General features: G+C 37.8%; 1 protein-coding gene across 1 annotated transcript in view; it reads left to right on the top strand.

Moving 5' to 3' along the window:
• The window catches only part of LOC128528235 (hepatocyte growth factor), a 31,418-nt gene extending 6,546 nt beyond the window's left edge, over positions 1-24,872 (top strand). The window contains exons 7-18 of the mRNA XM_053500990.1: positions 605-723; positions 3,776-3,941; positions 5,949-6,082; positions 10,203-10,296; positions 13,223-13,359; positions 17,536-17,568; positions 17,668-17,776; positions 18,120-18,194; positions 18,608-18,757; positions 20,484-20,590; positions 20,695-20,837; positions 22,372-24,872. Coding sequence (XP_053356965.1) covers positions 605-723; positions 3,776-3,941; positions 5,949-6,082; positions 10,203-10,296; positions 13,223-13,359; positions 17,536-17,568; positions 17,668-17,776; positions 18,120-18,194; positions 18,608-18,757; positions 20,484-20,590; positions 20,695-20,837; positions 22,372-22,554 — 1,450 coding nt within the window. The 3' untranslated portion in view covers positions 22,555-24,872. The remainder of the gene's footprint in view (positions 1-604; positions 724-3,775; positions 3,942-5,948; positions 6,083-10,202; positions 10,297-13,222; positions 13,360-17,535; positions 17,569-17,667; positions 17,777-18,119; positions 18,195-18,607; positions 18,758-20,483; positions 20,591-20,694; positions 20,838-22,371) is intronic.
• The last annotated feature ends 440 nt before the right edge of the window (positions 24,873-25,312 follow it).

The raw sequence follows: 25,312 nt of genomic DNA, 5'->3' as shown, positions 1-25,312 counted from the left end.
AGTCCTGGCGGAAACCATATGTCCCCTTTAGCATGTGATCCCTACTGCTGTATACTGTATTTGTGCAGGCTGTTCTTCTGTATTCCTCCATGAGCACCATCTTCATCAACATTCTATTTAATTAACATCAAGCTGACATACTGCTTAACTTCAACCCATAGCTAGCCTTGAGAAATCGTAGGGGCAGAGGTTAAGATATGCAGTTTGTTTAGCTACTCTCCCTTGAGTCGATAAACTCACAAGAGCACTTTAATCGGACTTTGGAAATACTTCAAGTACGTTTACCTCATGAGGAATGGCATCTGCCAGCAGTGTTTGAAAAGCATTCTGGAAATCAATAAAGTGTATTCCCAGTACTTTGCAGTGTGGGAAATGCTGTATCTTTAAAAGTGACCGTTTTCCAAAATCCCGCCAAAGAGGCAAGCTTTGACCATGTTGTTTTAGGCTTTGGAGGCTTCAGGGTTCACGTTCCAAGCAAGTTACAGAGATTCCACAAAAGCCGGCTGCACAAATAGGTTTATGCAGCATGCTTGCAGGTGATTTTGAGTACTGCTTGTTGTAAATCAGGGCTGCACAGTGTTGCTCATTTTCCTCTGTCTGTCAGGTACCCAGATAAAGGACTTAAGGATAACTACTGCAGGAACCCAGATGGACGCCAGAGACCCTGGTGCTTCACCACCGATCCTGGCACTCTGTGGGAGTACTGCGATATCAAACAGTGTGGTGAGTGTGATCATCAATGCGTGTGAGTGTATACAGGTTCTCTTCGGGTGTCTGTAGGCAAGTCAAAGAGACCAAAAAAAAAAATAGAAAAAAAAGGAATTGACCAAATTTACAGCTTCCTCTTCCTGCAGCTCCCCTCTCGTTTGGGACCCTCACAGGAATGTTGTTTGTAGAGAACAGAGAAGAGGAGGGTTTGTCTATTAAAAAAAAATCCTTCTTCTTCCTTCATGATGCTCTCTCACTCCTGCTGTTCAGGAGAGTCTACAAGTGTTTGCTTTTCCTCATCATCGCACTGGTGCATTGCCTTATCTGAATGGGAGCTGGGACTCTGTGTTTTGGATTACTTTGTAAACCCCGTGTCTGCTCTGCAGACATAAGACACCAGGCCGTAGTTCCTCGCCTTTTCCTTTTCCTGCTTCAGCTCCTTTTCACTCTGCCCGAAGCTATTTTAATGCCTGGTGAAGCAATGAAGCAAGATATAAGGCTTTGCTTTGGCTTATATTTTATAAATAAGACCAATTACCCAGTGAAACTACACTCGTGCTTGGATCACAGTTGCTGTACTTTTTTTTGTTTTTAAACAGACCTGATTTACTAGTCTTCTCCCTCCGACATTGTGGATCTACAACTTGTAGAATCTCCTAACATCTCTCTCTTTACAAAATCTCAGCATAGTTTTTCTGCCATGTGCATCCCATCTGTGCGGATACTGATACAGAAATGATCTGCAGAAACGATCAGAGCATCTGTGTGTGGATTTAAATGGCATAGTTCCACTTGGAACGTGAAAATCCTGTCTATCTGATCCCTGGTCTTAAGGCCAGAAAATGCTCCTAAAACCTAGATTGTTCCTATGCAGTAAACATAACTAAGCATGAAGAAGGTGTTGTGTTGCTTTGTCCAGGTCAGCTGGTCCTACATAACAGTGGTTGCAGGGCTGTAGTGGAGGCTAAACGCACATAAATGGTGTTTACAGCACTCTAACATTTCTGAATTATTGTTCAACCACCTATGACTAGAGTTTACCAAAGTCTAATTAGTGTCCACCCACCTCTGACTAGTGTTTACCCCAAAATGTTAAGCCTGCTCCTATCAAGGGGTCGCCACAGCAGACCGTCCGATCCGATTGGCACGGGCTTTACGCAGGATGCCCTTCCTAACACAACCCTCACATTTTATCTGGGGTTGGGACCGGCACTGCATCCAGTGGCTGGGAATTGATCCCGGACCTTCCGCGTGACAAGAGGGAAACCGCCACTGAGCCACCAAGGCATAGTATTTACCCACTAATGACTAGAGTTAATACTGCTTTAAAATGTTATGGATTTCAACTATGTTTATTCATTTCATGTCTGATGTTAAATAATTAATTATATATTACACATTATATTACCAGTATGTCATGGTCCGCCTTACCTTGATCACATAATTCATCATTTTTACTCACCTCTTTTATTTTACCTCTATAGCCGTGACTGTCTGCCTATGCAATGCTAAATAATTTTAACCTGACAAAGCCCTTTGTCGTTGGATAGGAAATGCTTAAATTAAATATTGTATACTGTTCCCATACAAGAAAGCAAATTTGATGTGCAGGGGCCAGTGCATCTCTGTACTAGTAATATAACCGAATGTGAATCTTATTTGGAAGGAACATATGAAATGCAGATATGAGTAGAGGGTGTGTTACAGTATGTATTCATTTTTCAATAAAGCTTGGCTGTAAGATTCACAGAGCATCTGGTAGATGGAGTTGTCAGTCAGAACTTGATACCTGGCAAAACCTTGCATTTATTATTTTATCCTTAGTTTACATTTAGCAACTTATTTATGCACTACCTGGCCAAAAAAAAAAATGCCATTTGAGTAGGATCAGATTATTGGACTGCATCAAGCAAGGAAAACAACTGGAAGATTTGAACTGAAACTTAAGGAAACCTTCCGAAAGATTATAAAAAGGGGGGGGGGGGGGGGGGGCGGAATTAGTAGAAACCATACTGTAGCTATGTTTAATATCCACTCCATCTGAGAACTCATCTCTGATAAGAAAAAGCTTAAATTTTCTAGTGAGCATAAAGATTGGACTTTGAAGCGATGGATAAAGTTCAGATTGACCCTATTCCATAGTGCATCAGGTTAAAAAGGGAAGGGCATGCACCCATCACACCTGCTGCCCACTGCACAAGTCTCTGGAGTCAGTGTTATGATCTGCGGTTGCTTCAGTTGGTCGGGTTTAGGCTCTGCAATGTTATGTGGCACTAAAATGAGATCAGTTAATAACCTGAATGTACCGATTTACCAGGTTGTCACATCAATGGAGTTTTTCTTCCCTGATGGCACCCGTATATTCCAGGATTCAAACTGTAAAAGAATGGTTGTGATAGCATAAAGAATCATTTTCAGAAATGAACTGGCCAACACATTGTAGCCTGTAATAATAGCTAAAGGAGAAATTTTAGAGCATGTGATTTATTTATTTATTTTTGACCAGGCAGTGTAATTAGAAGTAGAACCAACTTTGAAAATGAAAATAATATCTGCACAAACAGGATAAAAAAAAAACAAAAAAAACTTGTATCCATGTGTCCATCTGCGTCCAGTTTAGACCAATTATAAACTGGAGTGAGACTAGTCATGGTCGGATTTTTCAGTGGTTTTGAAAGGCCATCACTCTTTCCAGTTAGGCCACACACACACACCACATGTTTAAATTTAAAAACATAGCAATACCGACAGATAAAGATAAACATATGCTTAGTGGCATTGGTTTGCAACCTTACTATGGAAATAGTAAAATGTCATTTATGCAGTGATTAAACATGTTTGAGGTAACTGGCTTAAAAATAGCTTGTTCAAGTTATATTTGGTAGCTGTTTGACACATCGTTGCGTCACTCAAGACAATAAAAACAATAATAAAATAAAACTGAACTACTGTGGTTGCGTTATGAACTTCAGAATGAGTCTGACTCATCATTCATCATGTTCAATGAGTAATGTTGTTTATTGAGCCATTTACGTCATTCCTTCATTGTGTTTTTCCTCTTCTACAGAATCTGACAGTCACAGTGATGTTGAAACGACTAAGACGTGTTTCCGGGGGAATGGGGAAAGATACCGTGGGACAGTGTCCGTCCCTATGGATGGTTTGACTTGTCAAAGATGGGATGCCCAGTTTCCTCATTCCCATTCCTTTACACCACAGAACTACCGCTGCAAGTGAGTATGCCTCAAAAAGCCACCATCTAAATATAGTGTGCGGTCACCAGTATCTCCACCATCTACACCGCTGGGGCTAATTTAAAAGGGTGTGTATGCATCATGGCGGCATGGTGGTTACCAATGTCTGTCGCCTTGCACCTCTATGGGCCAGGTTCAATTCCCGCCCTTGGGGTCTGTGTGCATGGAGTTTGCTCCATGGTCCTTAGTTGGACTAGGGAGGTTTCTAGAGGGGTGGATGTATGTATGCATCATGCCCAGAATTTTTATACGTAGGTGTCATAGGTGGCAACATGGATGCCAAAGTGCATTATGATGGTAAAATTTCTTCAGCATTATCCTTTTTTTTTGCACAATTACAGAACCAACAAGGGTACAAACTCTGTATTGTTACCCTTTAAAAAAAAAAAATCAGAGTCAGGGGGGGGGGGGGGGCATGTCCCAATCCCAATCCTTCCTCACACATTTCACTGCCAGCCACATAACTTGCTTGATCCAAAATACTGCAGATTTCTATAAGAATGACATGGAATTTTGTAGATATGCATGTTGTCTTGTCTCCACATGTCTGATATCTAAATATGTGAAAATTAACTTATCTTATGAGAACCTAAAAAATTGGGAGGAAACAATAAGAAATTAGATAAGAAACTTAATAAGAAAACCAATCATAGGAAAGCAGGGAGCATATTTTTTTATTTTTATAGAAAGCATAAAGTTTGGATTCTGGAGTAATGAAACAAGGTCTGATGTCTGATGAGCCCAGATTGACCCTATTCTAGAGCGATGGGCACGTCAGGGTGAGAATGACCAGTTTATCCATATCCATATCCATATCTATATCCATATCAATATCTATATAAAATTTCACTGAAATATTAAATAGCCAGGCAGTGTCTATGACTGAGCAACAAGTAACAGACTCAGGCATAAACACACCACTGATTAAATTGCTTACTGAATCAAATTACTGACATTGGAAATGAAGCATGTAATGGTATGGTTTTGCAAAGATAATGTAACTTGTAGTCAGTTTTCTAGAACAGTTATAGTCATATACTTTGCTCAGATACACATTATATAAAAAGATTAAAAATATTTTCATTCAAACAGTAATGCAAGGTGGTACGGTTCGCGCGGTTTAGTGGTTAGCACTGTTGCCTTTCACCTCCAGAATTAGCTTCACCTCTAAAAAGAGTACAACAACTGCTCATGGGCATGCCGTTCATTAGGAGGCATCCTGTGATGCTTACACTGTTTCAAGAAAGGGGGTTGTTTTAAAGCCAGAGGAAAGCTATACAATACAGTATTTTCATTGCAATTGCAATACATTTTAAGAGCAGCAGAGGGCTATAAATATCACAGATTGCTTCTTTAACAGCTTTTGTGTTAAAATAAAATGTAAATTTATCAGATTGGTTTATAATTTTTTTACTAAATATTTTTAATCTGTTCTTTTTTTTTATTTAGTTTTTTTCTTCATTAAATCTATATTTAATTTCAACTTACCAATAAGATTAGACTCATTCAGTTCTCAAATAGCTCACTGACATTTTTTCCCCAAACCAAACAAAGTTTAGACAACGGTAACATAAACCAGACAATTGGTAAAATCAACGATGATAAATGCAGTAAGCATCTCTACATTAATGTTATCATGCCTCCTGTGTCTGTGCTTCATTAAGAAGATTTATTTATCTATAACCTGATAACTGATCACCTCCCCTAATCCACTGTCTACATTTAACAATCAGCAGTGCAGTGGATCTTCCATCATGGTGCCTCATATGTACAGCTGAGTCAAAAACACATCCCACTCTTCACACTAATGAACGGCTCAGATGATAAAAAAAAGCTTCTCACATAGCTCAGGTCTAAACATTCATCTAAAAAAACTATCTCAAGTGCTGACTCATTCACAAATACCACTTTTCTAGTGTTGTTCATATTTTGCTTGGTTGTGTGGATCAAATTAATCATACAATCACATCTGTGCACGCATTGCAGGGACCTGAAGGAGAATTACTGCAGGAATCCTGATGGCCGTGATGCCCCATGGTGCTTCACTACTGACCCTAACAAGCCTTGGGTCTTCTGTACAAGCATTCCGGGCTGTGAAGCAATAACATCTGAACCTGATGGTGAGCTGCAGTTTACATTCAGTACGCCTCTGTGTTATATTGTGTTTTAATGGAGCAAATTCTAATGTTTATGACTCCCAGTTTTATAATAGTCACAACCTACTTTTGAGTCACCATTGCCTTAAAAGGGTAACTGATGTATACACAGGGCTTATGTCTGCACAATATATCATTTGTCAGTTGTTATTATCATATAACTCTCAGTTAAAGTATGAAAGGGTATGTATACTGTTTTGGGGGTAAACATTGCATTCTTCTAGGTTGCAACCTGCATATCTAAAACTTCCATTTTTGTGAATGTCTATACACAAGTTTCTAAACTTTTGAACAAAATAATGTTTTCAGGACATTTGACTGAAGCATGTTAATAGTTTTCTGTCTTTAAAATTTATTTAAGAGACTTGTATGGCATACAATAGTTAGTGGATGAGTAAGTAAATAAGCAGCGATGTTTACATATTGTAGATGGTCTATACTGTAAATGTCGGTCATTCTTACAAATGACATGATGTATGTATGGATTACAGTAATGAAGATACATTGTGGGTAGTACCATGCAGAAGTAGGGATGTGCTTGTGTATTGTAACTTGGTCTGATGGAGGATGGGAGATGAGTTGTGTTTTGAGAAGTAGTGACAAGTACCAAATTAATTAGCATTATGTCCATATCAGACATTTATCTTATACTCCGACATATGCAAATGAGCATTGCGCATTTTTATAAAACAACAATTTTGTTGTATTCAGTGGGTTCAGTGCAATTTTATTTTATAGCATTGTTGTCCTCCCTAAAAAAAGGTTAAATGTTTCTTATTAAGACCAAGCGTTAAAACTGACACCTTATGGCTCCACTGGTTTATTATGTATTACATCAGACATCTAGCTGTGTAAATGCATTTAAATATGTGTATGTGATGAGAAAAAGAAAATAAGATCTTTTACTAATTTTCACTTTTCACATCTTGATTGTTGTCGTTCCAAAAATTTAAACAGCTGCAGTAAAAGATTGATGGGCTTTACTTTTGTTAACTCTTGCTCTTTTGGGTCCTCTGTTCCTCATGAAACCTAAGCTGTTCATTTGTAATGCAGCATTTTCTGAGATGCTCTTATTCTTCTGTTACCGAGGTTTGGCATGTGCACACTTCTCCCAGTGGTCCAATCTCCATAGCCACTAAAATAGGCTCCGGTTTGAGGCATGCTCGATGGGAGTGAACAGTAGTGTGGAAATATGACAGTAAGGCTCAGACATTAATCACCTTTGACAGTTTTGTGTGTCTAACAATGCCAGGGAGGGCGCATGGGAGGACACGGTTAGGTGCTGATGCTAAAATCAATTTAGCTGCAGTTCTGATTGGGGCTACAGGGACCTGGTGTTTGGGCATGTGGGATAAAAGAAGCGCTCTGGTGTTTTTTCTTCTTCTTTCTTTTTCCTGTAAGCACTGTTAACTCATTGATTACCTCTTATGCAAAAATATTAGATGTAATGTTTTGGAATGTACGTTATCATTAAAGAAACATTTTTGTAAGTAGTGCTAGATTAATATAACCTGCATGTACCAATTTTGCATAGAAAATTTGAATCTTGCAAAAAAAAATAAAAAAGGAAAGACACAAAAAAAGGATTTTGTTTGTCTTCCCAATGAAACCACCAAATAAGACAACAAATATATTAGCAATTTGACTGTAAAATATGATTATCAATTTTTGACTTTTGCTTAATTTGGCAATGTAGTCTATAACAAAACATCATGCAGAAAATTGAAATATATACATACAAAAAAGTTGCACATAATTTTTTTTTACCGCGTTTAGCCTAAAATTCTGTAAAATAATGCTTGCAATGAATTCTCATGCTCCCACTCCCCCTTCCCCTATTAAATTGTAAACTATTTTTGTTTTGTTTTTTTTAAATAAATTTAAACCCTGGATTATGCTTCTGCCATTAGAACAGAAAAGAAATCTGGTCATTCAGTACATTCAGGTAGTCACTTGACTTAATGTTATTGCCATTGCTGATCCTAGACCTGACCAACTGAAACATGACCTTTTTTAGATTTGTTTCAACTACTGGACTAGCAAACTGAAGCCTCATTAGCCTCAATAGTAAGTAGTAAACTACACATGCTCAGTTTATTCAGTGCCTGTTGTGTGTGTATGCAAACATATTGATTTGGTTTCTACTAGTGAGTTTTTTGAGGAAACCTCATCAAGCATTTACAGTAAGTGATCTCTGATCACGGTCATTCATAATTTTCGGACTAAATTTCTTGTGCGAAGATAATGGATCAGCATTATACGTCCAGGTTTTAATATTGCTCTAGGCAGCTCTGAAACCAGTTCCAGAAATTTAAGTAGTCTTTTTAATTGGTTTATTACCCTGAGGCAGGCCCTCATAAAACAGTGATGTTTTTTTGGCCAGACAGTATCTTCTTATGTTAGATGCTTTGAACTACAGCTAGCGCTGCTTTTGCATTTGGGAGCCATAATGTACTTATGGTTATATTTATGAAAGAACATAAAGCAGAGAGATAAATCTTCAACACTCAAAATGTGCGTTCATGAGATATTCCCATTGTGTTCTTGTGTTTCAGCTGTCGTGTTTGGTTAGTTTGGTTACAACTACCACATAGCATTCTCCAATCGGTATTTCTAAATTGATAATTGATAATCTGTAATAATCTAGTGGGATTTTTCTTTTTTTCTACTTTCTTTCTTTTTCCTTTCTTCTTCTTTTTTTTTTTTTTTTTTTAAAGAGCCTTCAAGCATGTGGCAAATCAAACAATTTATAATTATTTAATAAAAAAGGATAATTAATAAACAAGATGTTTGCTGTTCTATGCTAATACATTTAAGCAGTATTACTGTAGATGAACAGCAAGACATGTCAACCAGGTGGAACCATTTAAGAGTTTTAACAAGAATGACTTTGTGGGAAAAAAAAAGTTATATTAAAATTATACTTTTATGTACATTACCAGTTAGAAGTTTGAACACTATTTAATTCCATGGTCTTTCCTGATTTTTATTTCTTTTATGCTGATGACATCCAAAATATGCAACAATCTCCTTGGAACAGTTGATATTGAGATGTGTCTGCTACGTACTGTATGCTCTGTAAATCTTTCATAACGGCTCTAATCTGTGGTGCTGTTTGTTAATTGGTGATTTTTGAGGCTGTAACTCCATATGAACGTCTCCTCTGCAGCAGAGGTAGGCCTTGTTCTTGCTTTCCTAGGAAGGTCTCCATGAGAGCCAGTTTCATTGACATTGGTGCTTGATTGGTTTTGCAAATGCACTTGACAACACTGTTCTTGCAAGAACTGTTTCAGAACATCTGACCTTGATGTTTTAAAATAACAAATGATTGTTACTTAATTACCTACATTAGTGCCATATGTGTTATTTCATAGTTTTGAAAAATAAAAAATCTAGTGCAGTGGTAGCCCGGCATGCGAACACCCTGCCTCACAAATTATCGCCTTGAGAAATACAATTTTGCAAGAAATTTGCCTCAGCATCTGAAGCATTTTCACCATACAAATAAACAAACCGAATGCTGACTAAGTTGCATGTACGACCAGGAGCCTTTCAAAACTTGAACTTGAAAACTGCGTCAGTGAAAAGCCAAGCGAAGCAAGTTTATTTATTTATTTATTTATTTTGCATTTTGTGCAAAAATTTAGTGAAAACATTAAAAAAAAAAGCAGCCCGTGGCAAAAGGAATCCTAAATTAAGGTTAAGTGAGGTTAATGTTTATTTATTTAATATTTTACATCGTTTGAATGCCTTTTTAAAATGTTTTTGATTGTTTTTTTCAAAAATATTAGTGTTGGATATTGGTGATATATTTTGGTGGCTGGTACTTATTATTAGCATTTACATTATTTAATACAGGAAATGTTTTTTACAAAATGAAATAAGTATTTCGTTCATTTCAAGTATGAATTAACTCCTTAAAAAATGGATTAAACTAATTCAAACCTTTGACTGGCACTTTATATAACATTATGTATACTCTCTTTAATGGTACTGATGAAGAAGCAACCCAACCCTGGAATATTCCTTCAAAGTTTGGCAGGGGTGTATAACTATATTCATTTGTCTTCATTTTGTGTTTCAGAGTGTTACACAGGAAGTGGCGAGATGTACAAAGGCAGGCAGACGAAGACTCGTTCAGGCATTCCTTGTTCACCATGGAACGACCATACGGAGAGGTGATTTTAAAGCCTCAAGCTCAAACAGAAACACCCCCTCACTCATGCTGATTGCACACAGGCCATAAAAACAAGCTTTCTTCAATAACTAACCCTAAGCTCACACTCCTGAACCTGGATGCATTCTTCATTTAACTCTGTTCTATAAAGCCTGTCCAATCTGTCCAAACACAAATAGTTTTATTTCTGTTCATGCAGCACATCTTTTCAGATATTTTGTTTCCATGGACATGGATTCGAGTCTGCTTATTAACACTTTGTGTGTTGCAGTGTGTCAAGGACAGTCCCTTGATTCCTGTTGCTGTTTGAATGATATATTTATCTTTGTGGTTCAAGGGTAAAGCTTAGTAGCAATATTAATAGGATTTCAGAAATAGCTCACACCCACATGTTCCTGGGCTTTGATTTTTTAAGCACAATGTAACTGCAGTTGAGAAGCTTAGATGAACATGGCTAGTAGAAATGCAAGAAAACATTCCCAATTACAGTGTTATATTTGTGATCGATCTATCTATCCGTCCATCCATCCATCCATCCATCCATCCATCATTCCACTTACCTCTTTGAATTTACCTCCTTCAGCAAGCTAGAAAAGAAGTCTCATATATAACACAGCTCACTAACTACAAAAAATCCTGCCTTGTGGTCATAATATAGCCCATTCCCAGTAACTCAGATGAGGGTTTGCATGTTTTCCCCTTGTTTGGTAGGTTTCCTTTGGGTGCTCTGGTTTTCTCCAACAGCCAAAAGACATAAAGGTTAGGCTATTCGCTGTATTTAGTGTGTGTATGTGTGTGAGTGCCCTGCAATGGATTGGCACCCTGTCCAGGGTGTACCCTGCCTCATGCCCTAAGTCTCTGAGGATAGGCTCCAGGTGCCTCGCGACCCTGTATACAGGATAAAGTGGTATAGGTGATGAGTGAGTGAGTGAGTGAGTGAGTGAGATTAACTTGGATTTTTATGATGCAGGCTTTGTGAAATGTTTGTGAAATGTTGATCTAGTGAAAGAATACTCCCACTAGTCATACACCAAAATCCAAATGGCCTTTCGGTTAATCAATCTTAATTCAGGGCTTCATTGAATTACATCGCAGGCGTATGTCAACAGGGCCTCAGGGAAAGTCTGAAAAAAAATGCCCCTAGTGTGCAGTAACTACATAGTAACAGCAGAAAAGAATGAGAAGTTGTTTTAAAAAATGTTTTGTACGAATTTTGTATTTTTTTAAATATAATGTGAAAAATACAATCCCTTAAGGTGTACCCTCTTGATATGTGTAAATGTACTTGTTAGCACATGAATATTTTTTTTTCTAATTATTCTTTAGACAGTATGTGAACACACGTGTGTTTCTGACTGAAATACACACTTTTTTTTTTTTTGTTGTTGTTGTTGCCACACAGACTTTGAAATGTGTGGCATTTTATAACTTCCTTGTTTTCATGAACAAGTTCCAGGTCAAAGTTCACTGCCCCTTGCCTTTGCAAAACCCCACTAGGGCAGTGTAACAAACTACAGGCATCTGGATTGCCAGAGTGTATTTGTCTTCCTTGAGAAAATAAGCTCCTTGCACTTTTTGTGGAAGAAAAACATGGTTTAGTGGAGAAACCCCCTTTTGAGAACGTTCTAATTGATGGCTGTGTGCTGCAGTCGGGGTGACTTAATTCACCAAGAATTAACGGCAGACTCTTGCAGCTGGAACAGCAAGCTGTAGGGGTGACCTCTGACCTCTCCGTGCTTAGTCCTTACTCAGACGTCTTGCCAAACGCACATCAAAGCAGGTCTGTTTCTTAATTTGACCTACACTCTACCAGACATTACGGCTAGGTCAAAGGTCACTCAGGTGTGTAGGTGTGAGAACCTGAGGTCATTATGGTATATGGTATAGAAGGATAATTGTATTTTATAATTTATATTTGACTAACTTTGGTTTATTATTTGCTTCTCAGCTTATCTATAAAAAAAAAATATTAATAGAAATAGATGAACTTCTTCACACACTTGCAACTATAATTACCATTTCAGTTTACATTTTACAATCATTGGTTTAAATTTAGAGTGTGTGAGCGCCCTTAGGTTGCAAGAATGTTGTGGTCCTCAACAATGTAACTTCCCGTTATAGCAGTGACCATGAAGCTATGAGTCATTCCAGGCAACCATCACTCTATATGGTGGAATGAATGGATAGATGGATCGAATCTTTCATCCAGAGACACTTATTCCCCTGATTACCTTTAGTTTAACCATAAACTTTTAAATGTAAATATGTTACATGGATGTAAGTTTTGAAACAATTAATCACTGGCATTAGAGAAACTAAGCTAAGTGCCATATTGGAAAACAAAACAGAAAAATCTTTATTAGCACTACCCCTTATTAAAAGAACATTTTAAATGGGTCATTTACTTTGCATCATCTAAACAAGGGAAGCAGCTCAGAAATCACCCAACTTCTTAGCCACATGTCCATCTTTATAAAATTTCAATTTTTTAGTTCCTATGAAATTCCTGCTGGAAAATTTGTAGTGTTTTTGACAGTGGTATTCCCCGAATGTGGAGGAACCCTGGCTGTTAATGTGGGAGAGCTGAGAGAAGGGGGTCATGTCCCGATTAATGTTGAAGCCAAATGCTTCTCTGCGTCTCTGGAGAGGAACAAACTGCACAGCTGTATAGAACAGGGTGGAGAAGAAGAAAGAGCTCACATGCGCCATAGCACTTACGTACATATTCGAATTGGAAATCTGAGTAATGTGTTGGGCATCCAAACAGAGCTGTATATACAAACAGCTTCTTGATTGCATTGTAAAACCCACTAAGATCACTGCTTCCACAGAATGTTGTCAATTACAATGTGATTTATTTCTGTGTCCATTAGGTCCATTATTGTAATATGCACATTTTAATGCAATTTTTTTTTTTTTTTGGTTAGGAAAGGGAGAGACATGGTCACTCAGAGTGATGATCTGGAGGGTAATTTCTGCAGGAATCCAGACAAGGACAAGCACGGGCCATGGTGCTACACCAACAGCTCCCTCGTCCCTTGGGATTACTGTGCAGTCAAGCGCTGTGAGTCTCTTTCTCTGTCGCTCTCTGTCTCTCTCTCTCTCTCTGTCTCTCTCTCTCTCTCCCACATACATGCACAGTTTTATGTTCACCTTACAGCTACTTTACATTATCACTGTATAAAGGCTCCTAATATTAAAGTGGATGGGAAAAAAATCTATATAGATTGCAAAATAATTAATAAGTATATAAAGAAAAATAAATATGCAGTTGCAAAAATCCATTAATTAGTTATAGTATAGTCGAATGTATTCAGAAGTTCACAATAAACTGTACGCAATTCCACTGAAGTGCATTTCAGTACCAGGTTGTAACACAAAATGTGTAAAAGGTCAATGGGTGTGAATACTTGCAGCACTCTGTATTTACACAATTTCTCTCGTATATTTCTTACACATTATCATTGCCAAATGTAGACTTTATGTTAAACACTTTTGTCCTATGATATGAGTAAGGGATTTCCTAACCAACACATCCTAAAATATAAATGTTTTAAATCTACATTAAAAACAAATCCTAGTAGCATTATTTTGTCAATTTAAATGATTGAGCTAATAAACTGATTTATTTTCTATGTGCTTGATAGTTAAAGGTTTATTTAAATTCCTACATCTGACCCAAGTGCAAAATGGCTAAAGTTTATTCATTTGCGAAAATGCATTATTTTAATATTCATCAACCGTATCTAGCTGCTAAGAAATATTGTATGATTCATTCTTCCACTACATAGTAAGCTATTATTGTAATCATTCACAGCTGCTAGTATTTGTTTAACTGTTGCTTGAGAACCAATTTCTTCAGATAAGATTCATTAAATCGCAGCCACACCAGATGATTGAGCTATATCAAGTTCAAGTTCAAGTAGGTTTTATTGTCATTACAACCATATACAGTTAGTACACAGTGAAACGAAACAACGTTCCTCCAGGACCAAGGTGCTAGATGCAACATAAATTTACAACATAAATTAACAGAGACAGGACAGAGAGACCTAACATAAATTACAACATAAATTAACAAAAACTAACTAACTAAGTATAACTATTTTAACATACCACATAAAGTGCACGTGCAAATGTGCAAACAAGAGCAACAACAAAGTGACAGTGCGCAACCACGACATAACAGAACATAAAATATGGTGTTGAGGTAGTGGGTAAACGTAAACGTAACAGTAACAGAACATAAAATATGGTGTTGAGGTAGTGGGTAAACGTAAACATTCTTTAAAAAACAGCAGCAAGAATTGAGGAATTAGTGCAAAAATTAGTCCAGTAATGATCATTGTGCAAAACATAAACAGTGAAGCATTTACAGGTTGGTGTGTACGATAATTTGGTGGTGTAGGTCAGTGTGTCTGCACTTGTGTTGATTAGTCAGTCCAGTCCCAATATTTTGAGGTAGTTGAGTTAAGCTGTGTGGTAATGTTTGTGTTAGTGTGTCTGTGTGTGTGTGTGTGTGTGTGTGTGTGTGTTTATCAGTCCAGTCCCTTTTTGTTGAGGAGACGGATGGCTTGTGGAAAAAAGCTATTGCACAGTCTGGATGTGTGTGCCCGAATGCTTCGGTACCTTTTTCCAGATGGCAGGAGTGTGAAGTGAGTGTGAGAGGGGTGTGTCCGATCAGCCACAATGCTGGTGGCTTTGCGGATGCAGCGTGTGGTGTAGATGTCTTCAATAGAGGGGAGAGAGACCCCGATGATCTTCTCCGCTGTCCTCACTATCCGCTGTAGGGTTTTGCGATCTGATATGGCACAATTCCCAAACCAGACAGTGATGCAGCCGCTCAGAATGCTCTCTATAGTTCCTCTATAGAAGGTGGTCAGGATCGGTGGTGGAAGCTGGGCCTTTCTCAGTCTTCTCAGAAAGAAGAGACGCTGTTGGGCTTTCTTGTGTAGGGAGCTGGTGTTAAGGGACCAGCTGAGGTCCTTCTCTAGGTGGACACCCAGGAATTTGATGTTTTCGACGATTCCCACAGAGGAGCCGTTGATGCTCAGCGGAGAATGGTCGCCTCGTGTCCTCCTAAAGTCAACAACCATCTCCTTTGTCTTGTCAACATTTAGAGACAGGTTGTTGTCTTTACACCAGTCCGTTAGCCTCTGCACTTCCTCTCTGTACGCTGACTCGTCGTTCTTGCTAATGAGACCCACCACGGTCGTGTCATCAGCGAACTTAATGATGTGGTTCGAACTGTGTGTTGCTACACAGTCGTGAGTCAGCAGTGTGAACAGCAGGGGACTGAGCACGCAGCCTTGTGGGGCCCCAGTGCTCAGTGTGGTGGTGCTGGAGGTGCAGTTTCCGATCCGTACTGACTGAGGCCTACCGGTCAGAAAGTCCAGGATCCAGTTGCAGAGGGGGATGTTCAGGCCCAACAGGTTCAGCTTCCCAATCAGTTGTTGGGGGATGATAGTGTTGAATGCTGAGCTGAAATCTATGTACAGCATTCAAACATATGTGTCTTTCTTGTCCAAGTGTGTGAGGGCAAGATGTAGTGTAGTGGAGATGGCATCGTCCGTTGAGCGGTTAGGACGATACGCAAACTGCAGTGGGTCCAGTGAGGAGGGCAGCAGGGTCTTGATGTGTCTCATGACGAGCCGCTCAAAGCACTTCATGATGGTGGGTGTGAGTGCAACGGGACGGTAGTCAGCATCTAACTTAATGTTCAGACATCAAAAGTTGACAAATGTAAAATAATTTGGATCACTGCTGATCAAAAACACTTTTCTATTAAGCGAACAAGCTTTATGTGATGTTAAGATGTAACAGTTGCATGTTAGCATTGACTAGATGTGTGGAGCTTTGAGACTAGACAGAGTGATAGTTTTTCAAATTTTAAAACAGAAAATGTTAACAAAAAAGTTGCAACAATCAGTTTCATTTGGCCTTCATATTGTAATAATTAAACATGAACTTTAGTAGTCTTTTATAAAACCGAATCAGATCTGGATGCTTGATGTCTGTCTGAATGATTGATTGATGGTGGTGTAGTGGTTAGCACTGTGGCCTTATACCTCCACTGTCCGGGTTTGATTTCCGCCTCGGGTCTGCCTGCATGTTCTATCCGTACTTGGTGGATTTTTTCTGGGTACTCTGGTTTTCTTCCATGGTCCAAAGGCATGTAGATTAGGCTGATTGGTGTTTCCAAATTGCCCATATGTGTAAATGAGCATGTAAGTGTACAATATATATATATACACACAGTATATGTGTGTGTCCAGCGATGGATTGGCACTCCGTCCATTAGCTCCTGGAATAACCTCCAGCCTCCCCACAACCCAGTATACAGGATAATGGGATAAAGCAGTATAAGTGAGTAATTGATTCTGATTGGTCAGAAGTTGTTGATTCGCTGTCAATTACTTCAGCTCTTGACGCTAGTGCCTACTTGAACACAGGTAAATATTAACCTGATTGTTTTAATGTCTTCATTTAAACATATTATAATGGAACTTGTACGGTGTAGCCACTATATAAATGCTTTATAAGACGTGTAATTATTGGTGGGAATTCCACAAAGTAAAAAATGACAAAGCTGCAATTTTGTCTTATTAAGTTCATGAGAGAGAGAGAGAGAGAGAGTGTGGTGGCCAGTGGCTGAGTTATGATGTAGGTGATAACATGCAATGATGCAAAAACAATGTATGGACAGAATAAAACAAACAAAATTAATGTACCTATAAAGGGGAAAAATGTCATTCTTGATAAATAAACAATACAGGGTGGTTTAAGTAAATCAGCTTTGTGTCAGGCCACATCATGACATAGACATGGTGTTTATTTTATTAACACTTTGGACTTATGGCTTATGATTTCCAAAACTACAACCTCACACACACACAGATGTGATTAAAGAAGGTAAGGTTAATTTGGTCAGGCCTGCCTTTCAGCACTGGTTCTGTCATTTTATCGTGTTCTATCTCACAAACCCACATAACACTGAGTAAAATGTGTGCAGAAATGCTTTACAGAGGAGCTTATAATTCTTTCTCAATCATCATGTAACCGAAGCAGTCCCACATGCCGGTTAAGTGAATGCAGAAGACCTCACACAAATTTTCTCTCAAATTACACTGTAAACAATGTGTATATATGCTCATTAGTTTATCTGACATTGATCATGCTTGCCTAGCTAATTATGAAATGAAAAGTGGAGTAATATGTTTGTACCCTGTGTTTTTTTTAGGTGAGCAATTACCGAACAGTCTACCACGAAAAGGTAATTATGCAGTAGATTATGTTTGCTGATTATGTCTTAGTTGTTAATGCTGTTAGAGCTTTTAAGAATATTAAAAACAAATCCTTGTTTTTGTTCCAGTATCTGAAGCCGCAGTCGTCTCCTGTTTTGTCCATAAGCAAGTGAGGATAGTCGGAGGTGGCCCTGTACCGATTAAAGAGGGCAGTTGGATGGTCAGCATTCAAAAAGGGTGGGTGACTCAATGCTCATTCCTTTTTAAATTACTCGAGCACTTGCAAAAGGTCACAGTAAAATTTTCAAGGATAAATGTTGATGCTCTTGGCAGCATTTTGTAGGAAGTTTAACTAAATATTGGTTTTACGCGATGTATCATTTGTACTTTGATTTGGGGCAATGTGCCAGTTTGAATTAGCAGAAAATTCCTCATCAAATGTGCTTAGCGGTTTATATTTATATATATGGTAGTGTGAAATGCATAATGTAAATATCTGCCTGCATCATTTCTCATTTATAAAGTGTGACTGTCGCATTCAGCCATGTTAAGAGTGTTCTGTCTGTGGTCTGTGTTTCAGGGCTGCTCACTCATGTGGAGGCTCACTGGTCCGTGAGGAGTGGGTGCTGACAGACAGAGAGTGCTTCTCCTCATGGTAATTTATCTGCAGTTGCGTTACACAAGACACAATGTTGTGCCGTTGATTTAGCCTCTAGGTTTGCAGAGGTCAGAAGCATCTTTCTCCAGATTCCCACACGATTTGTCTTACACGTCTTAACATACCAAATCATAGCTATTGGGATCAAAGATATTAGACCCTCTGCTCATGTACAGTATGTATGTTCTCATAAGCTTTCCACATGAAATGGTGTAAGCCAGATAATCATGGATGGAATGTCTTTAGTTTGTTTGTATTATGAATTATTTTCTGTGAAAGTCTAATACGCAAAGCAGTTCAACAATGTTTGCCGAAAAAGACCTCACAAAATAAATAAATAAATGAATAAATAAATAAGTAGACGACAGGATAGTTTTAGCATTAACCAGTGGTCTGTTTGTCTTTCTCAGTGTTCCTGATCTGTCTGAGTACAGAGTTTGGCTTGGCTCTGCACATCTGAACGAGTCTGGAGAGAACACTTGGAGCAGGCAGGAAAGGAGGATTGCTCATGTTGTCTGTGGACCAGAAGGCTCAGGACTCGCCCTGTTACAACTAGCACAGTAAGACCGACCAAACCTTTATCTAACAATTAAACAAAATAAACAATCCAACAAAAATCTATTTTCTACAAATAGATATCTATATAAAGATATTTTCTTTACTTAATTACTACAGTACAGTAAGTCTAGAGGTTTAACATGCTATGCATTCTGAGATGCTTTTCTGCTCATTTTACATTTAATTGAAGCGAAATAAAAATCCCAGGACATACAGCAGAGGAAAATAAATAATAGGAAATAATCTATTCACCATTATGGGCAAAAACTATAATAGTCATATAATGTATATAATACATTTCAACATGATTTATTTCTATCATACAATTTATATTCAATTTGTAATTATTATATTCATTTTATCTTTTTAAATAATTATTGGAAGCAAAATCATAATCACAAATCCTTATACAGAAAAAAGAAATCACACCTATAATGCATCACATCACCCCCACTCTTTAACAGCTCTACTGGCTCCTAGAGTTTAAAATTCTAGATTATTTATGTATAGCTTTTAAATTCTCTTCCTTACCTTTAAAGCACTACATAATCTCGCTCCACCTTATCTCTCAGAGCTCGTACAGTCCTATACCCCCTCTCACACTCCTCGCTCTTTCTCATCAAGGCTCCTCTTCACCCCCGCTGTCCGCATGACCACCAGCCTTAAGCAGCACAGCTCCTCGTCTTTGGAATTCTTTCCCTGAAAGCATCTGTAATATAGACTTTCAAACCACATTCAAAACTCATCTTAAGACCCATTTATACATAGAAAAGTTTATCCTTTGTAATGTAAGGAGGCACTCAAATATCCATGTGATTTTAAACGTTTTAGAGGGTTGAAACTGTCTGTTTTATGCGACTTTGTTCATGTAGAATTTAATCGCACACACATAAGCGCATTAAAAAACAAAAAGTACAACACCATCTTTTTCATTTTGGAATTAACTAATGATTTTTCTAAAATCATGAAAATAATTTTACAATGATTTTTCTAAGGCTGATTTTTTGTACAAATATATTGAAAGTTCAAATTAAAATATCTTCTCTTTCAATGGGCTGATTGCAATAAAAAACCTAAAGCCCATATGGTATCATAAGCTCAGCCAAATACAGCTGTGAAAACCCCATTAAAATTTGTTCAGTAGTTTTTACGTGATGTGTGCACAAACAAACAGACAAACAAAAATTCCAAAAAACATCTCAATGTGCCCTTTTTTTTCTCATCTTACATCCCCTCAAATTATTATTTTTTTTTACAAATATCTACTGACATGCCAACTTTGGAGTTTTATTATACTGTATGAATTGGACAGCGACCTTGGGTGACCAGAAAGGCGTCAATATAAATATTATTATTAGTATTTAAATTTATAAATGGGTAATTATTACAAAACTAGTCATGTAATTCCCTTAGCAAAGGCAGAAAAAACATGCTTACATATTGTCCACTTCAGTCAGTGTTATGTGTCATGAAAGTTTATATGACATACGTGTTGTAATTATTAAGCATTTTACAACCTTTAATAAAATGTTGCTTTTCTTATCACTTACACAAACATTATGTATTATGTAATATTTACCAAATATTGCTGTCTTAGTTTAAGTTTTCATCATTGATCACACACTTAAATTAAATTCAAACAATTTGCAATTCATCATAGGGCAGAGATTTAAATACCATTCCTTTCTCCCTCTCTTTTTCTCTCTCTCTTTTTTGTCTATGTCTCAGGCCTGCTCTTATCACTGAGCAGGTGAGAATCATTCAGCTGCCTGTGGCTGGCTGTAGCATTGCAGACGGCACCATGTGTTCAACGTATGGCTGGGGAGAAACTAAAGGTAAGCATCATCTTATTAATTGCAAATTTTTAAAGAGCGACGGTATGTTATCATAGTGCAGTGAATAAAAATATGCTGTAATAGTAAGAACTGTAATCTTCTAGGCACAGGACATGAAGGCGCACTAAAGAGTGTTCAGCTGCCCATTGTTAGCAATGAACGCTGCCAGCAGTTACACAGAGGAACGTTACAGATCACTGATGCTAAAGTGTGTGCTGGCGGGAAGAGAGATGAAGGAGTGTGTGAGGTGAGGCAATTTACATACTACTGATTATCATATTATATAGCCATACAGTATCTTATAAAAGTATCAGAATGTGTGATATAACCTATTATACAACAGTTAGTTCCAACTAAGTTATCTGATTAAATTAAAAGCATTCCATAGTGGAAATCATAGAGCACCACTGGAATGCTATCTACTAAACATAGTGTTTTAACAATTGGTAATTCAACTGTTGCATGGGTAAAAGTAGGTCTGTCCAGTACTGGAAAGAGGGAAAGGAGCTGCCTGCCAAAACCCTCTTTTAAAACCAGTCATACTTTCGGCAAGAAATCACATCTGATCATGTTATATCATCTTAAAAAACTTATTAATTGACCCTAAATCTCTTGATTAATTGCCTCCAAGTTGTTTTAAAATGCCTCTGAACCATCTGTATTAAAAAAATTTATGGCTAACATGAGCTACAAAGCTAACTACAGTGGGACCTTGAAGTACGAGTATACTGTAAGTTGTTTCGGAAGCAGGCTCATATTCCAAAACACTCGTAAACCAAATCATAGGAAATAATGGAAATTTTTATTATTCATTCCACAGCCCAAAAAATAAATACATAAAAAAAATTAAGACAAAATATAAAGTAATAAAACAAATTAACCTGCACTTTACCTTTAAAAAAAAGTAAAAATAAATCCAGACAGATAAGTGGTTCCGTTTATGCGCACAGGCGCTGTGTGTGTGTTTCTCTCTCTTGCGTTGCAGAGTGTGTGCGTTATGTGTGTCCGTGCGCGTAAACAGTACATGCGGAAATTGTACACGCAGATGTTGATTATACCAGTAAGAAACGAGCACTAAGACCCAGCAGGGGAGATTACTACCCACAATTCCACAGTGCATGAGAGAGAAAAACCGTTGGCTTAGTTGTGATGACGTGATGAAAACACTCCTGATGCATGTGTGATACATGACACTCATGCATGCGTGATACATGATACTTGGCGCTCGTAAACCAAGACTTTCTCGTTTTTCAAATCAAAATTTATTAAAAATCTTTGTTTGTCTTGCGGAACATTCGCAAACCGCGTAACTCACAAACCAAGGTTTCACTGTAGTTTCTAACAGAAGTCTGAATTACAAATCCCTCTCTAATCCTTGTTCAGTGGCATTACTTGTGTGTGGAACAAGGGATTGTACACCCTACGTAGCACATTAGGTTTCGTGTTTGACATTCAAACCAGAAAAAAACATAAAACCTTCAAACCATGTTCTAAAGTGGAATAATTAAAAATATAAAGTAAATCTCACCTCCATGGTTTATTCTCCTCACTTTTTGACAACATAGTACCAGTAGGAATTTGAATACTGTACACTAACTGTCGGTCTCTTACTGATGGTTGCCAACTGTTGTGGATTTAAGACTGGTGTGAAAAAGCTTTCCAACAATTTATTAGTTAATGAATTGCCTCATGCCTGTCAAAGTATTGTAAATATGTTTTGTATATTTTAATTTGAAATACTAAACATAACAGTTTTAACATCTCCTTTTTTACTTCATCAGAAAGACTACGGTGGCCCACTGGTGTGTCAGGAAAAGGACAGTAAGGTCATAGTTGGAGTGAGTATCCATGGTCGTGGATGCGCCCGGCATAACCGGCCAGGTATCTTCATCAGCGTGTCCCAGTATACAGGATGGATACACAAGGTCTATAGAACATACCCAAATTCAGACTATAATAATTAAAACTGTGCTGAAGACCTCTCATTGAGAAGAACTAAGCAGTCCTGAGGATCCAAAACATTGGAGACAAAATCAAGGTGACCCACATTTGTGACTTCACAGCTCACATGTACCTTCAAAGTTAAAATGAAGTTGAAACCTGTCCAATATGAAAACTGGGACATCTGAACCTGACTATGTTCTGGTTTTATGAGTAAGTGAGGGTGATGGGACTGGATTTCATTCAGTTCCATGTGCATTGTTTTCTAAGTTGTAAAAAACGGTACAAAGGCCAGATGCAAGCTTTGTAATGCTTTTTATATATAGTCTGGAATTTGTTATAAGTTTAAAAGTGAAAGGCCATAGTTTGGGGAAAAAATATTGTTCCCAAAATGCGGGGATGATTTGTGAATGTCATGCGCACTAGACTTGTAAAAACAAGAGCTGAGATACCCTCTCTGAGAATTCATTTGGATTGTAAGGAAAGATAAGGATCTGCATCTAGTGACTGTAGCCATTGTAGAAACTTTGGCCCAAACTACAGTAATTTTTAGTTTGTTTGTTGTTCAAACAAACATACGGACAAAACAACGCTATGTTGATTTAAACATATGTATTGTACATCTTGGCTCTAAACATACCCCGCAGTATTATCTAATACAAAACGGTGTGTATAATATGCGTGTAAAATATGTGTATAGTAGTATTATGTGAAGGCTTTTTTACTTTTATGCTCCTGATAATACTTGAATCCACACACATCCGGCGAAACACTGTCCACTCCAATAGCACTTATTCACGTTCAGTTTGCTTAATGCAGGTGTGTATGTCATGCTCAGTGAACTCTGTAGATGATGTTAAAACGTTAATACATCCCCACCATATGCTGTGTTTGAACTATTATCAGAAGCCATAGAAGGGTTATGTGTTGTAAATACTGTAGTCATCACTCCCGATGCTTGGGTAGGTCTCATAGACCTTTTATAGAACCTGTAAAATATGATGTGTGTGTGTGTGTGTGAGTGTGTGTGTGTGTGTGCGCTTGTTGGCATAACCTTGATCACTAGCCATCCTTGCTATTAATATGTGAAAAGCAAGTTGGGATCAAAGAAAGAGAGAGAGAGTAAATGCTAAACTTTGTGCTATTTTGTAGTTATTATCAGTTGACCTCTTTAAGAGTATGCTGGACAGTGTGTGTGTGTGTGTGTGTGTGTCTGTGTGTGTGAGAACGAGCGAGAGAGATGAATCAGTGTTGTTTGACAGCCATGGTGTTGGCAGGATGCAACTCTGCAGGACAGAGGGTTTGTGTGTGCGTGTGTGTTTGTCTATGTGTGTGTGTGTGTGCGAGTGTATGTGCGCCTGCGCGTGTCTGTCTGTCTGTGTGTTTGTGTTCGTCTGTGCGTCTAAGCGTCTTGTTAACTAGCTGCATTAATAATTAAACCAGTCCAAGTTCCTAACAAGGATAATATAACAAGCGTGTGTATGTGTGTGTGTGTGTGTGTGTGCCCATGAACAAAGAGGCCAACATTCAGCGTTTTCAGCTGTGCCCAGTTATCCAAAGATATTCCTTTTTTCTGTTGTTCTATTCTGGATTAGTTATATGACAAAACCCATCCATCACAGTTGATTCTTGTGTGGCCATGGTTTGCTCCGAATACAAGTTTGTCGTTCTTGACCTTTCACTCTGGACCTCATCCAACAACAATCAGCTTGGAATATTACCCCCAAACCATGTCAGCTTAAGCAAATACCACGCTGAAAGATGGCTCCTAAGTGCTTGCTTTCCGAGCACTCCTGATGGTCATTAATGTTGGTTTATGTGAAGAATGAGTTTAATTTGTATGAGTCCAAAGGCAGAGATCTTTATATTAAGCAATACTAGGAATGTTCAGCATGTGCTGAAAAACAGTCAAGATGAACCATATAAACATCCCACTCTGTCATGACTTTATGATTGTATGATTTATCTCTTACCATAAGACTCGCTGAGTGATTCCATACCAAACTATAAAGTCTCTGTGTGCAAATTCGCAGACTTTATAAGAAATTTTATGTTGTTTGTCATTTTATTTTATTTTTGTATAACTGTGTCACCTTTATGAATGTACAGTGCTGCTATTTACAGTAGAAGGTTGTAAATGTCATCCGTGTACAGCATTTTTCCTCATCATACACTCCTTGTATGGAGATTATGCATATTCAATGTAATATTCATCTGTATTGTATGGTTCATGCTGAATTACTTTAACAGCTGTATTTATCCGCTTACATTGTGTGTTTATTAGGACTCGTTTATGTGCCTTTACCATGTTTACCATGTGTGTAATAAAAAATAAGATTAAACAAACAAACAAACATTACTTTGTCTGGCAAAATTGTTTTAGACAAATAACACTATTGCTCCCTCTTGTGGTGGAACAGATTTTTTTTACCCCAATCTGCATCCATTCATATGTTCATTCATACATTTATCTATTTGCTTTGTGTGAAAAATTGGGTCTCCACATCTCTGAACTAAACAGGACAGTGAAAAAGTCTACCTTGACTCCCAAAGTGCAGTAATTAGGATAAAAAGGGGTGTATACTGTATTATTACATATATTAAATAATTATGCTGGAAGTAGGAAGCAGTGCGGAATTAAAACCTGTAAAATTCTATAAACGTCCAGTCGTATTTAATAGTAAATTCTGCTGACAGGTGGTAAAATCAAAGTCTGCATAAGTAACTTCTACAAACGTAATGCAGAACGTAATGGATAGAACTGATCGAAACATAGTGATA

Source organism: Clarias gariepinus, chromosome 7, assembly GCF_024256425.1.
Source record: "Clarias gariepinus isolate MV-2021 ecotype Netherlands chromosome 7, CGAR_prim_01v2, whole genome shotgun sequence".
Taxonomy (NCBI): Eukaryota; Metazoa; Chordata; class Actinopteri; order Siluriformes; family Clariidae; genus Clarias; species Clarias gariepinus.
The sequence above is the reverse complement of the archived record's forward strand: the minus strand, read 5'-3'. Positions and strand labels throughout refer to the sequence as shown.